This window comes from Oryzias melastigma, linkage group LG24 (assembly GCF_002922805.2).
Source record: "Oryzias melastigma strain HK-1 linkage group LG24, ASM292280v2, whole genome shotgun sequence".
Classification (NCBI taxonomy): Eukaryota; Metazoa; Chordata; class Actinopteri; order Beloniformes; family Adrianichthyidae; genus Oryzias; species Oryzias melastigma.
In genome coordinates this window covers 11,357,675-11,374,267 of record NC_050535.1, presented here as the reverse complement: position 1 = coordinate 11,374,267, position 16,593 = coordinate 11,357,675, and the positions used below count along the sequence as shown (strand labels likewise).

The following is a 16,593-nucleotide window of genomic DNA, read 5'->3' as shown; positions in this document are numbered from 1 at the left end:
GCTCTCAGAGATACAAAGCGGGGTCTGGAGGGGGCCAATTAAATGACCAACACTGGCTTGTTAGCGAGTCTTTAGCGCTGCAGATCATCGGTTTGTGTCGACACAGGAAAGAGGAAAAAAAAAAAGTCATTTTGTTCCTAAAGATTGGAGTTGAATGACTCAGCAGATACGACTCCATTTTTTTAATGATGAAAAAGCAGCTAATAGCTTAATCTGTCTGTAATTCTTTGGTAAAATATGATTTTTTAACAACATTTATATATATATATATATACAAATAAGCTTCTTTGACTTTGATAAAATATGATTTTCTTTCAGTAAATAATCATTTTTGATTTTGGGGGCATAAAGTCAAACTTAAAAGACCAGATCTGCAAAGAACATAAACGAACATTTTGGAACCAGATTTTATGTATTTATTTTACTTTTGTGACTGAAATGAGCTAATTCAGTCAAGTGCAGTTATGAAAAGCCGCTTTTCTCTGCATCAGACTATGCTGATTCATGTTGTTGATTCATGTTGTTACAGTATGTCTGAGAGCATGTCATTTAGATGTTGACATCTCCAGTGTGAATTTCACCAAAAATGTAAATCTTTAACAAATTCGTGTGGTATTTTTAGGCGCTTAAAGTCTCCGTACCTTCCTGGTTTCCGTTAGCTTTGGCTTTGCTGCTTCCTCGTCCTCAGACTTGAAAAACTTCTCCCCGACCGTTTCCTTCGTAGGCTGCAAGAAAACATAATGATGTCACGCTAACGTTTCAAGAGTGAAGACTGAACAACAATTAAAGGTTTTTTTTTTTTTCTACTTTGTTCTTTGACTGAAACTGTCCAGACGGTTCAGTGAACCCGAACCAAAAGCTTCATTTAAAACAGATAAAAAAATAAAAGACATTTAGAACTTAAAATGTAATTTACTGTTGAAGTTTTATGATAATAGAATAGCATTGATCCTGTCACATAATTTGAGAAATAAAGCTTTTATTGGGATTTCCTTCTGCTTTTTCTTTTATTTTGAAAACCTTTCATTTTAGTTGAACGTTTTCCTGTTTTAGGAGTTTTTATTTTAGGAAATTGTACATTAAAGCTTTGACTTCATTTTTTTTTTACATATATAAAAACTTAACAAAACATGGATTTATGGAATTACATTTAAAACATTTCTTTGAGGATGTTCTTTCTTAAGCTGAGGAAAATATTTTTAACAAATGTTCACATTTTTACCGCCATTGGAAGTGGGCATCAGTAATACAAATTGTTTGTTTTCCGTTAAAACACATTTTTTTTCTTCCTAAATTTCTTTTTTAGAACAATTTTATTTTTCTTAAGTAAAACTTTATTTTTGTTTTTAAAAAAACGGATTTAAACTGAAGAACTTTTAGTGCTAAAAGCTATAAAACCAACACAAAAGCATTTATTTTCCTACAACTCAAAACACTTTTGAATAAAAGATTTAAGTGATCAATATTGTTTTTAAAGATGAAAAATAATTTGAATTTAATGGATTTTTTTCAACGAGCCGATATTAAAGAAGCAAGGATTTATTTATTTTTTATGAAACTTCTTTATCTCTGAAAAGCTAGAATTGACTTTATGAGACGCATTTCAGCTTGAAGGTTTAAAAAGAAAAACAATATTTTTGGGAACGCCAAGAGAAAGACGACATGTCAATCAAAACGAAGGCAATCTTCTGGGTTTCAGACGTCAATTCTTCTTCTTCTTTTCCCGGTTCAGACGTGAGGATTTCTGACAGATTCCTTTCGTGGAACGCTCGCTGCTTCCTCACCGATTTCTCCGCCACAAACTGGGTGGGCGGCCTCCTGCCGGGCATCTTCGGTCTGTTCGCCGTGGGGTGAGAGAGCTTCTCCGGCGCAGACGACAAGTCGTCAAAACTCATCAGGTCTGCAGGCAAGAGGGGAGGAGGAGGAGAACCAGAGGGAATGACTGTTAAGTGGAAGACTTCATCCAGAACAAACAACATTCAGAGGTGAAGTGACTCCTCTCATTTCATTATCACTCCTTTCATCGTGTTATCGCTCACGGGCGGCTCGCTAATGATGCGGACGCTTTTATTTTGAAATGCCGGGTCTGTTTTTATGAAAGCGACTGCAGAAATGTCACCCAGAGGTTGTGTGTGATTCATACAGGCTGTCATAACAGCGACATGCCAGCGCTGGACGATCTGCTCAGTACTTCAGAAGGAAGTGAGCAGAGAACAGACTGATGCACAGATCGGAGAGATTCTGAGAGGAAAAAACGTGGAAATAAGAAGATAAAATCACTGACGGCTCCGTTGATGTTAAATCAACAGGAATTTTTCAAAGACGGAAGTTGGATCAGACGTTTTCAGGTTCTCTGCAGCGACAGCCGAAGACTTCACTTCAAGTGGCGCTCCGATCATCTTTTGATCTGTTCTCAAAGCGTCTCCAGCGGTCTTTTAATTAGGATTGTGCTGCTTTTAGGCAAAACCAAAAAGCCTGTGCGGATTTCTGGGGCATAATTTCTCCAGAGCAGCAGGAGTTCAGCAGAAATTTGCCGTCGTCATCAGGAAAATGTCACAAGAGCACAGTTTTCATCAGAGGGGTTTTCAAGACCTCTGGTTTTTAAACTAAAGGCCACTGAAGATTATTTGAATCAGGTTTACCCATTAATTCCATTTCAGCTTTTCTCAGGAACAAATTATTTGTACGTTTTTTTCAGACATCAAAAGGGTTATATACAGTATTTGTTATTTTCTCAGTCAACACTGGTCGTCTTTTAGCAGTTGTTTCCACTAGCAACCTCTAGAGGGCGCAGCATCCAAAGTATTTGCTACAGAAGAAGTGTCGTCAAAAACAAACATGGAAGAGAATCTGATTGTTTTGACATTTCATGCTCTTGCGACCTATACTCTGGAAAATATGGTACATGAAATCAGATGAGCCCTCGTTAATGTGACTGAATTTCTAGTTGAAACTTCAGCCGGAACTCACCTGATGCAGGTGGGAGCTGGGTTTGGGGAGCTGGTTGAAGCCTGTCTTTACCCCCTTCAGGGGGCTTGTCCTCCACGCTCACGTTCAGAGGTTTGGGTTTGCAGGGAGCCACCGGCTCCACTTCTGGTTTGGGTCGTGACGAGGACACCTCTCCATTTTCTCTACATTTAAAAAAAGACCAAAAAAAAGATAATTATTAGATTAAATAGCCTTTTTTATGTAGGACACAGAGAAATTTATAGAACAAAAAACTGTTTTCAAATACACAAAATTAATATAAATATGCAGCATAAAAAAATAGCTTTATTAAAGATGCACAATATTGAAATGAAATAGAGTCTTGTTTAGCCAATATCTGGGAAATTTTTAAAGAATCTCCATTCTGAAGCACGGCAGTGGCAGCATCATGGTGTAGAAGTCACATACTAGTAGCACTAAGCCACATTTCAGATTTTAAAGCTAAATGGAAATTAGGCTGCAGTCCCACAAATGACCACAAGAGGCTGGTTTCTAGGTTTCATATGATAAAAAGGTGTGTACAACATGGGGTCAAAACCTGTTTCTAGAGGGGTAGGAGTGGTTTTACTAGCTCTACATTTGCACCATAAAGGAGGGGTTGCCCTATAAAAGTTTTGCCTTTTAAAAAAGCTCATAATTGCACTCAAATGAACTCAAAATGCTCGACTTTTTGAGACATGTTGGATAAAAACGGACAAGTGAGTCACAAAAGAGTCCAACACCAACCTGAAGCTTGGGGAGGAGACAAAAGTCTTCTCGGGTCTCTTTGGAGGGAAACTTCCAGGTTTGCTTTTTCCTGGTGGGATGGGCTTTTTGGGAGGGACCACGGGCGCCGGCTTGTGGGGTTTGGGATCTGGAGAAGGCCTTTCCACTGAAACAGAAGAGAAAAAAGAACAAAAGGGATGTGAAAACAGGAGCTTAAGATGAGGCAAACCCTAAAAAAAGGGTTGAATTTGGTAACTCGCTTTCAAATGAGCAGATTGGTGATTCCAAACAAACAACATTTAGGTGAGACAAAAAAATAACTTTTACTTGAAACTTGTTTTGTTCAAGACAGTTGAGAATTATGGCAAGTCTTTGTAATTTGATGCTGTTTTTTATATTTTGTTCTTAATTTGTCTAATGTTTTAAACTTTCCTCTTTCTTTTATTGCGAAGCACTTCGGTATTCTATAAGCAGTTGTAAAGTGCTATATCAAATAAAATAAAGAAATCAAAATCATTCATTCATTCTTTGCAGCTTCATAAAAAAAGAGAGAGAATAGGAAACTGAAGAAAAAAGAAAACTTGAAGAAGTCGTATTTGGGCCTCTATAAGATAAATAAACAAATGTAATAAAAATGTGAGAATAAAGTTGTAAAATTTTGAGAAAAAAGTTGTACATTAAAAGGGGAAAAAATGTTAAAATCTTGCAAGAGTTAGGTTGTACAAATACACTTCCAAAAATGTTCATTTTACAGGGAAAGTGATGCTTTGTTTGAAAAACTTCCATTTAGATGAAAATGTTTCAGAATTTATGCTGCAGTACTTCACATTGCTCAAGATTCTCAACTATTTTCTGTCAACTTTCTGTAACTTTTACTTTTTAAATGATTAATTTACCATTTTATTTTGACACATTTTTTCTCAATTTGATGACTATGTAAAAAGTTGACTTCTCATAATTTTACAATTTTCTTCTCAGAAAATGTTAACTTTTCTCTCGTAATTTTACAAATTACATGAGATTACTCTTGTAAAATGTTGACATTTTTTCCATTATTTTAAGCCTCCATCCTAGAAAAAAATGTGGATTTTTGGAAATAATTTTATGAATTTTTTCTCAGGATTTTATGACGTATATATTTACAAGTTTACTTTTGTAAAGTTACATTTTTTTCTCATTTTACAACTTTAAAAAATAAAAGTTGACTTATTCCCCAAAGATTTTTATGACATTACTCTCGTAAAATGTTGACTTTTTTCCCCTCATAGTTTTACACTTTCATCTTTGTAAAAATTTCAATTCTTTTCCTTTAATTCCTTTAATATTATATTTTTTTTCCATGATTTTATGACTTTTTCCTCTTGTAAAATGCTTTTTTTCTAATTTTATGACTTTTTTACAAAAAAGTTGACTTTTTTCTTCTTATAATTTTACGAATTTAATCTCGTAAAATGTTGACTTTTTCTCCTAATTTCACAACTGTGTTCTCGTAAAATGTTGATCTTCATTATTTTATGACTTTAATCTCATATATATATATTTTTGAGGAGGCAAATCATCTGTTGTAAAGTTCTTATTATAGAGTAGAAGTCATCGTTTTGTTGATAAAGAATGTAAAACTCAACTTTGATCTAAACAACACAAAAGCTGAAGAATCAAATGTCAAAATTCTGCTTTCACTGAGAATCTGAATATTTGAATCTACTAGTCTGATTCCTTTTTCTCCTCATTTACTCCAAAGATCTTAATGTTGAACAGCCGCCCCAAAACAGCCATTTGTCTACATTCTTCTGACAGAACAGACGCTGCTCTATTTTAAACCACCAACTGAGAGCGATCTGAGGCTTCTTCCTCAGCTTTGTCGTGGTGTCATCAGTCGGAGCGTCGCGCTCTGCCGTGACTCAGCTGTGCGGCGCTCCAGGGCAGAGCGAGCTGCGCGTGGCGCTCTGCAACACCGCCGCTGCGCCTCGGCTCCCGGGAGACCCCCCGTGTTTAAGTGCATCGACACTGAAAGCTGCTTATCTTAAAACAAAAAGATGAACTTTTTCTAAAGAGTGGCGGATTCTGAGCGTTGAAGGATGGAGAAAAGACAGCAGGGGATGATCAGAAGAGATGACAGATCCTCCATTGTAAAGTAAAACGCTCAAAACGTCAAGTTTAGACGACGGTTCTGCATGTTCAGTGTGTAAAACAGTTCATTAGTATGCAGAAAGCATAGAAAGTAGAAGAAAAAATACGAGAAAAAAATGTTAGAAAATCTGAATTTGAAGCAAAAAAAAAAAAAAATCAAAAGTAAATTGAAAGAAGAGCTAAAAGAAGCAGATTAATTTAAAATATTGGAGAATACTAAAAAATAAGAAAAGAACCAGAAGAATAAAAAAAGAAGCAGGAAAAGAATCAATAGAAAAAAAGGAGAAGACACTAAAAACAGCAGCAGAAGCTGAGGAAGATTCTGAGAAACAGAAGAAAAATCTAACAAGAAGAAGAGATTTCACAGATAATGGAGCTCAGTGTGTCTTTATGAATATAACCAAAAGGATTTCAAACATTGAGCTTTCATTCTCCTTGAACTGCATTTCAATCTCAGGTTTGGATCTTTTCATTTAGCACCTGGAGATGAAAGTACATAAAAAAAACTAATAATGTTTATATTTCTCTTGTGAAACGCCTAAATCTTTTGTCCAAAAGTAGTAGAAAAGACAGCTCTGATGAGGATTTTCGTGCTCCACAACAGTCTGGTTAAAGACTGAAACTAATGATCTGCGTCACCCCAAACATTCAGGGAAAAAAATGAAAGACTGAGCAAAGGAATCAAACCAGAAAACATTTAAAGCAGCGACAATAACATAAGAAAAGAAAATGCTTTCCATTCTAAAAATACATCTAAATGATGCACCTCCACAATTAAAAATATAATCTAATTTAATCTGGAAGGCTTTGATTGTTCCTGAGAGTTCAAACATTCACATTTGCATAAAAGTAGCCTGCAGCGCCACCTGCTGCCAATTCTGTTATACACCCTAAACAGAATTATATGTCGCTGATGTGACCTTCTGCTTTTGAAGACACGCCCCCTTTTTAGAAAAAAAACCTTTATAACAAGCTGACGGAGGGACTCAAGACTCCTTACAGAGCGCAGTGGAGAGAAGAAGCTTTTTAAAGAAGTTGGAGACTAAAGCCAAAGAAACCCGGACAGAAGGAAAGATAAAGGAGGATTGATGGAGAGCTAAAAGGAAGGGTGGAGGATTTGTCCTTCACCTCTCTCCTCAGGCTTTAGATGAGGCTTCCTGTCAGTGAAGGGGATCTCTGGCCTTGGAGCTGCAAACGAAACATTTCATTCAGTCACCCGAGACGACTCGCAGGAATCGATCATCCTGCATCTGATGTCGGGTCTGATTTAGTTTCACAAATGTCAACTTGAGATCATCCGGCTTCCTCCTTACCTGCGGTTTTTGTGGGTGGAGGTGGTTTCTTCCGTTTCTGCAAACAAAAAGTCAAAAGGTGCAAAATTACAAAATAAAATAAAAAAACATGAGTCAATATTAGTCTAATTACTGAAAAAAAACATTATTTTAAAAATAAAACGGTTAGAAATGACTATTTTTGATTCTTTTATCTGTAGTGTCCTTCCACTCTACCATGAAATGTTTTAGCTCCGCCCCCTTTCGTCTTGACATTTAGCTTCATCTCTGTTTTGTGTGGAAAGTCCAACAAAAGGTTATTGCAGGAACAGTCAGTCAGAAGGCTCATGAGATCCCCACAGATTCACGGGAAATACTTGGAGTGAAGTCAGGACACAAACAAACAAACAAATCTCACACGTTGACAAACAAAGAGGCAGCTAAAAACCTCCGTGATATGTCGGAGGGCTCGGAGAGGCTCAAATCTCCAGACTCATTTCCTGACAGACCTCAGCAGAGTCCAGCTCCAATAACGCTCATTTACTTTGACCCATTAAGCAAATAACATCTCAGCAATTTGGCTTCAATTTAGGCCAAATGAAGGTGTGATATTTTCTGACATTTCAGCAGAAGGTTAATATTTATGAAGCTAAGCTGCAGAACATGCTTTCTACCTTTTAGGGTTCTGAACCGTTCCTTTTGCATTCCTAACATTTGGCTATGGTGGAGTGTCTGCATCTTTCCTCCATGTGAACACATTCTACATATATTCTCTAAGGATTGTAAAGTTGTACTTTTAAGATTTTTTTTAGCGTCATATAACACTAAAAATCAGTTCCAAGTCAGTAAACAAGAAAATTATACATTTTTAAAGCACTCAGAGAACAAATATGATACTTTTATACTCCTGTCCGGGTCTGAGAACTCAAGTTTTTCGACTTGCTGTGGGAAACATTGAAGAGAGTCATAACGTTAGCTTACCGAGTGGTCTACAATCTTGTTTTTTTTGTACCTAAATACAAGGTTTGCTTTTTTTTAAGCCATTGACTGTATATGAGAACTGGAGTGAGGGAGTGTGACATCGTTCATTGAAAAATGCTCCCTTCAGTCAATTCAGTTGCCTTTTTTTTTTTTAGATTTGAACGCTGACATGTTGGAACATTAAATTGTCAGTAAGTTGTCATAGGTCATTGATTTCTATGGCAACAACTCTCACCAATCAGGAGTGAGCTTGATGGAAGGCCACACCCCTACCAATTGAAAGTGCGCTACAAGAAATATATCAAACAGTTTGAGCATCCGTTGTGAGGGCCAGTGAGAATGCTTTTACTGGGGCTTCTAATTAGTTTAAAACTTGAATAACTTGCACTTCAAAAAAATAATAAAAAATTAGCAAGAAGATACTAAAAAAGGTATTGGAGTAAGAATAATTACTCTGACAAACATAATGACTGAGTAATAGGAGATTATTTCTCAACAGAAGTCTATAGCATTTGGACTACTGGAGTCAGACGATACTTCCTGTTTGGATGGGGTCACTCAGTCCAGTTTTCTTATACAGTCGACAGCCCATGTCCACCCAGGTTTAATGTGTGCTGGTCTAACAGGAGATGTTCTGGTATTTGAGTCGGGTTCTTGTGAAGGTTTTATCATCTTCTGAGGGGAAGTTTTTCTATTGCACGCCGAGTGCAAAGAGTTGCTCAAAAATTCTTCTATGTAAACGTCTGCTTACTTATGTAGACTTCATTAAGATAATAACCTTTCTGAAATAATCTTGACCTAAGATGATGACATTTTTCCTTTGATTGGTTTCAAGTTTTTCTTGCATTCTTTATGTAGCTGACCTCGGTTTGAAATGTTTGCTTCAGAAAAACTGTAAAAAAAAAAACTGAATAATGAACTTTTTTCAAGTCCATTCAAAAAGGAAAAGAAATTCTCGTTTGCTCAGAAATGTGTTTTGCGTGGGGTGAGTAAACCTGACAATTTTTTTAAATCACTATAAAGCAACATTTTCATTTAAGCTGGTCTTAAGGTAGACAAAAGGTGGAATTTATAGATCCACTCCAATAAAAAAATTTGTTTTTGGTGTTTTAACATTTTCCTGTAGCATTTTTTAATAAAGGTCCTATGTAATGAAAATTAATCTAAAAATGTCACTTCTAAGGATTTTAAAACAGTTTAAAACATGTAAGAATTCTCAACAGCAATCAGAAAGTAAATAATGTCAAAACTATGTTTTATTGTTATGGTTGTACAATAAAATGTTTCAAAATAAAACGTGAGAAAAAGGAAATGAAATGACATTTTGTCCTCATCTCTTGAGTGTCTTAAATCTTTTTGTGTTTTAAACTAAAAGCAATAAACAAACAAAGAATCTTACCGGGTCCAACTCCGGCTTTGGTGACGACTTTATGGATCCTCGCGACATCAAACTCTGAAAACAGAAAGAATCTGTTCAAGTCAAACAAGTCAGAAAGTGACCGATTACGCTGACACAACAGAAGCTCATGAAAAGGAAGATATTTTACTATACAAGAGGAGAACTTTTACGTCCATTAGTTTAACTTTTTATGGTTTAATTAACAAAAACAGCAAAAATGGCAGAATTTAGACCAAAGACTTATAAAAACTAAAAATGTACAATGAAAAATGACTCATTATATTCCAACATCCACTATTTGTTGAAACACAACTTTATTATTAATATTATATAAAGCTAATCATATATGTTATCTAACTAATATGTTATAAATCTATATAACATCTGAAATAAAGCAACCAAAACATTTATCTTTTGCTTTCATCAACTGTACTCTTGGTTTTCAGCAGAAAAACAAAATAAATGCTAAATATTTATTTTTTATTTGACAGTTTATATAGTTTTAAAGGGACATTTTAGTTTTGCTTTTCAGCAAATTTTTATCTAACATAACAAAACCAAAACATTTTACTAGTGAATAGCATTTATTTTTTAAATTTTTCTAAAATCCTCCAACTTAACTCAAAAAAATCTTTACGTTATCAAATTTATAGTGGCTTCTATTTTGTACAAACTTTTAAACCAATAAAACTAAATCTTGAAACAAACTGGAAGCAGAAAACAAAAAGAATCTCCTGCACAGGAACTTTGGGAATTAAAAATCCCCCTTTGGCATCCTTACAAAAAGGATAAATAAATAAACAGATGGATAAAATAAAAGTACATCATGTTCTGGTCAACACCTGCAGGTCTTTAATTAAACATAAGTTTTCGCTTTTAAATATGATAAAATATCTTTTCTATTAAAATAAATAAAAAAGCTCCATCTCACCTCTCTTTCCGCCTCAGAAATGACAACCACAAAGTTATCGGGGAAGACTCCTCGCTCTCCTCCGATCTCGCCTCGCCACCAGCCCACCTCCCCCGTGTCCTGACAGACAGATGAAGTAACATCAACATTTAGGGTCAATGATGCATCTCTAGCCCTAAATATACCCTCCAAGTCTATAACAGATCAGTTATTTATCTTTAATGAGCACTTTTCTAGAGTGTCCACTAGATGGCGGCAACTAACAGAGGGGATGCTGGGAGATGGGGATGCACAAAACAATTGCTTTTTTACTTTAAATGCATTATGATACAAAAAAGGTAGCTAAAGGAAAACAATATATTAAAACACTTCAAATGGAAAAATCTAAAATATTTATTCAGGATTTTCCTTCAAATTATTAATTTTATGTCAAAATAAAAGTCTGAAAAAACTCCAGAAGTTTTAAGTCAGGACACAAAGGTTAAAAATTCTCCATCTGACAGGTTAACATTTGTCTTTTTGTTGGACGAAGAGGGAAATCTAGAAACTAAAATCATAACAATGAATGATCATAAAAAAGACTAAATTAAACTTATGATTTGGAGAAATCTGTGGATTAGTTTTCCCTAAAATAGACTTAATGTTATCTTCCAAAAATTACACTAAAACATCAGCAGAAACAAAGTTAGACAAAAATAACAGTTATTATTGAGGCAATTTAAATTTAAATAGAGAAAAGTTACAATCGTTCTAAAATTTCAACACACTTGGAAAAAAAAAAAAACCTAAAAACTGCAAAAATTCTCTTTTCCTCTTTGAGAATCTATTGAAATTAATTTAGCCTCAGTTCAAAAACAAGTGAAACGTTTAGCAAAGTTCATCAAAACGACATAAAGCAAACCTTCAACCCAACTACACAGAGTTATTCTCATAGCTGGCCCTGGTTCTGTTCCTCCCCTGCAGTGACCGCCCTCCTCTTCATCACACGTCACTCCTCATCCCCACCAGTAAAGCCCGTCTGTCGGCATGCGCCGCTGAGTCACAACCATGTCATTCAACAGAGATGACCCAAGCCGACAAGAATCCTGAAGCGGGACGTTGCTCAAGAACTCCCTGACGAGCGACGGTGAGGAAATGCAACACCAAACTTGTTTGTTATGATTTTTTTACCTTCAAACACAACATTATCAGACTTATTTTAACCAGTAAATACATATTTGCAATTTTGATTCACTCAAGCAAACTATCCATTATTCTTTAAAGTGATTTGTTGTGTTTTTATACTTCAAAAAATGCTTTTTTTGGTGTGTGAATTTCCAACTTTCACAATAAAAGCTTCAACTTTGTTCACTTTAAACCATCAGTTTGGTGTAGACTAGTTCCAAAACCTTCAATTTTCTTTTGAGTTAGAATTAGAAATGGAGGAAAAAAGTAGAGTAAACATAAACGGGTTAAATCACACACATTGTAAACTTATGAATCTAAATGAGCTCTAATGAAGCAACACTTTCAGTTCATGATTAAGCAAAATATTAGATAACTGAAACCCAAAAACCAGCTTAATTGGGATAAAAAAAAATTATAATGAAGTGCTTTAACTCAGACGTCCAAGAAAACATTCTGTTTGCTGTTGGAAGGTTTTTACCCAGGAGTCCTCTCTGCAGCAGCTATTAAGTCTGTTTTTCCTACGTCAGTGTGTTCGTAGCTCCGCCCACTTGCTCACCTTGCTCAGTATCTGGACGATGTCTCCCTCTTTCAGGCACAATTCATCCTCATGGTTTCCCTCGAAGGCAAATGTAACTTTACAGTACTCCTTTACTGCTGGAGCCGGAACACTGACGTCTGTTAGAGAGAGAACACAAACCACAGAGGGTTAAAGAGAACACACAGAACTTGTTCACAAAGATGAAAAGGTTAAAAAATGAATAATAAAATCCAGAATTTCCCTTTTTTTTTTTAAATAGGCTTTTGAGTGTGCCTTACAGTGCAAAAAATGACTATCAATAATCATGTCGTAAAATGGAGGTCAGCTCTGCAGATCCCTAATAATGATACTCCCTCCTCTTCATCCTGCTGGGTTTTTTCCTATAAACAACACATATTTTATGAATCACTGTTGTGTCTGTTTTCTTCAGCAATATAAGCATCCACATTGCTCTTTTTAAGAAACGTCTGTGAAAGCAGTCTCAGAAATGTGAGATCAAAAATGATTCTTTTAGATCCGATTCTATTTTTCTCTAATAATGGTTCATATCCATAACCTAAAAAAGTACTAAAAACAATGACTGATTTAGGAGATGTCACCAAATAGAAGTTAAAGCTAAGTGACCAAAAGTCCCATTAAAGTAAGATGGAAAGAAAAATGTTTCAAATGTTACATTTTTATTAAAACATCAGAAAAATGAATCAAATATCAACAATTTAGTACATTTTAACAACAACATAATGTTCATCTTTGTGCAAAATTCACAAAGGATGCTACTACATAGTTGTTGACATTTTATGCTACATTCACATCGGTCTCGGAGACGTGCGTTCAAACAACCGCTTGCAATAAAAAGTCTATGTAAACATGCATTAGGTGTTCAAACTCTCACGTTCAACCGTCGCCACAGAAGATTTTAAGTCAGTTTTCAGGCTTTATGTACTAAACTCAAACCAGTTGAACTTTGGTCTTTGGATTAGGTACTCAGATTTGGTAGTAACACAGTATTTGTTTCAATTTGACATTTTGTGCCAAGCCTCTTCCAACTGTGAGTAGATGTGCTAGTATTGGGTAGAGACAGTCTAGTGTGAACACCAAATGCTAAAACGGCGTTCCAGAATGTCGGTTTGGCTCAGTTTTTAACAACCATCACACGCCTGGTCTGCATGTAGCATTGGACTTGCTCTTTTAAAAAATATATATATATTTATTTTAAAATAATCAGGTTTTATTAAATAATTCAATTCATTATATGCATTTCTTGTGCAAATACTTAAATGTAAACTTCAATGAACTGGGTATAAAAATAAGTATACAAATAAAGTATAAAAATAAAACTTAAAGCCCCCTTCTGATTAAATTAATGTTTTTTGAGTTTTTAATTCTTACGTTTTTCTTGTGAGAGAGACCAAATGTAATAAGAAATCATTTCATTATTGCATTTCCGAGTATTTCTCCTTTTAAATCGCTGTCAATCAAACTGTTGCAGACAGGGGTAGAGCTGCTCAGCTCAGCTCAAAAAGCCACGCCCCCTCAGAGGAGATTTTAGAAACAGAGGCTTCAGATCAACATGAAAAATGACTTTTTCAGACATTTAGGTTGTGGGATTTTGGTTAAAAACTTCCTAATCATAATTCAAACACTACTAGAAATGTTTTTTTAATTTAAAAATTGTCATAGGGGGACTTAAATGTGTTTGTCTAGATACAAACTAATAATAAAAATGATCACAAGTGTCATCTCTAGAATCCTTTGTGGCAATATTCCCATCATCCTCGTAACATTTATCCTCATTTCTAAGATTGTCTCTGTTATCTGTTACTTTATCCTCATCATGATCCTCTTTAATCACGTCTATTCTTATCATGCTTGGATTTTCTCCATCGTAATCTTCATTCTGATATCCCATCATCAGCTTCATTCCACTGTAGTTGCCTTCATCATCTCCCCTCATCCCCCTTAGATCCACAGATCTCTGTTGGAGCTCTTTACCTTTGGGTTTGCCGTCTCCCTCCACCCTCTGGGGCTCGGTGGTGCTGGGCAGGGTGGGCTTTGCAGAGGATGGTAATGATGGCACTGGCTAAAATGAAGCAAACCACACAGATGGGAGTGACTCACTGGACTGGATGTGTGACGGTTTCGCATCTGAGCCGGTTTACGTGACTTCCAAAGACAAAGAATGTCCACTCAAGGATGGATGGTGTCGTTAATCGTGAGGTTAGCGGTTCGGGACAAGAAAAAAAAAGAAAAGCATGGCAAAACGTTGAAAACACAGAAGGGAAAGCTAGGATGGCGCTTTAAAGAACAGCAGACGTAGCGGCTTTGGCCGCTGCTGGGAGCAAACGGCTCCAGCGTAAAGGTTTGGAGCTGCTAAAGACCTAATGGAGAGCTGGGATGCTGGGAGGAGAGGCGCATGTGGTGTGATGAGCAGAGCGGAGCGGAGGAAGCAGAGTTAGTGGTGAGGCAAAGTGAGGGCTGTTGTGAGGAGGAGAGAAGAAGGAGAAGGAACATTTTCAGAAGAGTTGATAGTTGGAAGACTTATCTTTAAGACACTTAAAGGAGCTTCATGAATCACCAAGTCTATATGTACATTCTTGATTCTACATTTAAGACATCTAGCTTGTCAAGCAGACTTTGAACCCTTTGACACCAGAGGCGTCAAAATCTTTAACATACTTTAACTTTTCAACCGTTAACCGATAATTCCAGCAGATTCCGAAGGAGAAAAGCGGCTCACGCTTCGGAATCCCTCTTATATCCCACCAATTGTCAACTTAAATTCTGACATGGCTCTGAGAGCAGAAGGACAAACATTGTTTTACCTTCTCCTTCCTCTCCTCTGTGTCAGAGCTAGGCATTCGCACCTTTAGCTTGAAGGACGACTCTTTGAAAATGTCTCCGTAGCCGAATTTTTGGACCTTCTTGGGCTGGGCAATGGCTCCGCTGCCGGAAGCGGACTGAGGCGAGGTGGGGGTGGTGGCTCCTTCTGTTCCACTTCCATCTGAGAAGACACACGTGTCAAGGAGGTCTCTATAAGTCTACTAATGATGTAATGATTAATCATCGTATTCCATGAATCAATTTATATTCCTACAATCCAGCCAGATCAACCAGTCTGAGGTAAGTTGTTACTCAAATCATTTAGAGATTAAATAAATCGATATTGGAATATACCGTTTTGTTTGAGCTACTTTTGATTATTTTGCAAGATATACAAGGAATCTGGAAAACTTTCCCTCCAGTATCCAGGTATTTATGTCAGATTAACACTGGTTGAATTGTTTTGACTTCCTGGATCAACTTTAGGTCACTAAATCGTATTGAATCATTCAAAATTAACCAATATCGACTATGATTTGGATTGTCAACAACAAATTATCATTGTTCAAGTGAAAAGAAGACCCCTATCTGCTACAGAAAATAAAACGTTGCTCTGGGGACGAGGTTATTTATAGGATTACCTTTAACTTTAGGTTTTCTACAAGAGGACAAGCATTCGTTAAGTTTGAGATATGTTGCTATCTGACCTGCAATACAGTAGCAACCCAATCCGTACTGGCTACCCAGACCGTACTGGCTACCAGATAAGTACAGACCACCCAAGCTGTACCGGCTACCCAAACTGTACCAACTACCTGATCCGTACCAGCTACCTAAACTGTACTGGCTACCAAACTGTACCTACTACGCGATCCGTATCGGTTACCCAAACTGTACCGGCTGCCCAAACTGTACCCGCTACCCGATCCATACAGGCTACCCAAATTGTACCAGCTACCTGATCCATTCAGACTACCCAATCTGTACCGACTACCCGATCTATCATTGTTCAAGTGAAAATAAGACCCCTGTCCGGCTACCAGATTTGTACCACACATGCATGTAATGCATCAACTTCTGCTAAAGTATTTAATGGCTCTTACCGGAGTGTCTCTTGAAATGCTTACAATGATCTCTTAAAATGTTTACAATTTAAAAAAATGTTTATTTTGGCTTTTTGATAAATGAATAAAAAATGAAAGAAAACCACTAAAACCAAACACTTAAAAAAAAAACTATGATAAAAAGAACACCATTAAAATAATGAGACTTTTAATCTTTTGTGCAACTTGCATTTCGTTTTCCTTTGAGATGCTTTGATAAATTGCTCTGAGGTTAACCATTCAGCCGTTTGAGACTAAAGGTTTTTCATTTGGACCTATCAACTGTCCTGAACACCTTTTTCCTTTAGAGATCCTAAATCCATCCATCCATCCATCTTCCTCCGCTTCATCCGGGACCGGGTCGCGGGGGTAGCAGTCTAAGCAAAGATGCCCAGACTTCCCTCTCCCCGGCCACTTCCTCCAGCTCTTCTGGGGGGACCCCGAGGCGTTCCCAGGCAAGCCTAGAAACATAGTCTCTCCAGCGTGTCCTGGGTCTTCCCCGGGGCCTCCGCCCAGTGGGACATGCCCGGAACACCTCACCAGGGAGGCGTCCAGGAGGCATCCGGACCAGATGCCCGAGC

General features: G+C 36.7%; 1 protein-coding gene across 3 annotated transcripts in view; it reads right to left on the bottom strand.

The window, feature by feature from the left end:
* The window catches only part of LOC112158071 (CD2-associated protein), a 42,040-nt gene that overhangs the window by 4,128 nt on the left and 21,319 nt on the right, over nucleotides 1-16,593 (bottom strand). For 2 of the 3 annotated variants that reach the window (XM_024291255.2, XM_036210470.1), the window contains 11 exons: nucleotides 14,954-15,090; nucleotides 14,082-14,169; nucleotides 12,108-12,226; nucleotides 10,406-10,504; nucleotides 9,475-9,528; nucleotides 7,137-7,173; nucleotides 6,952-7,011; nucleotides 3,715-3,859; nucleotides 2,971-3,131; nucleotides 1,785-1,900; nucleotides 642-725 (listed from right to left, as the gene is read on the bottom strand). In XM_024291255.2, coding sequence (XP_024147023.1) covers nucleotides 642-725; nucleotides 1,785-1,900; nucleotides 2,971-3,131; nucleotides 3,715-3,859; nucleotides 6,952-7,011; nucleotides 7,137-7,173; nucleotides 9,475-9,528; nucleotides 10,406-10,504; nucleotides 12,108-12,226; nucleotides 14,082-14,169; nucleotides 14,954-15,090 — 1,100 coding nt within the window. The remainder of the gene's footprint in view (nucleotides 1-641; nucleotides 726-1,784; nucleotides 1,901-2,970; nucleotides 3,132-3,714; nucleotides 3,860-6,951; nucleotides 7,012-7,136; nucleotides 7,174-9,474; nucleotides 9,529-10,405; nucleotides 10,505-12,107; nucleotides 12,227-14,081; nucleotides 14,170-14,953; nucleotides 15,091-16,593) is intronic. The other variant, XM_036210469.1, reaches the window with a different exon arrangement.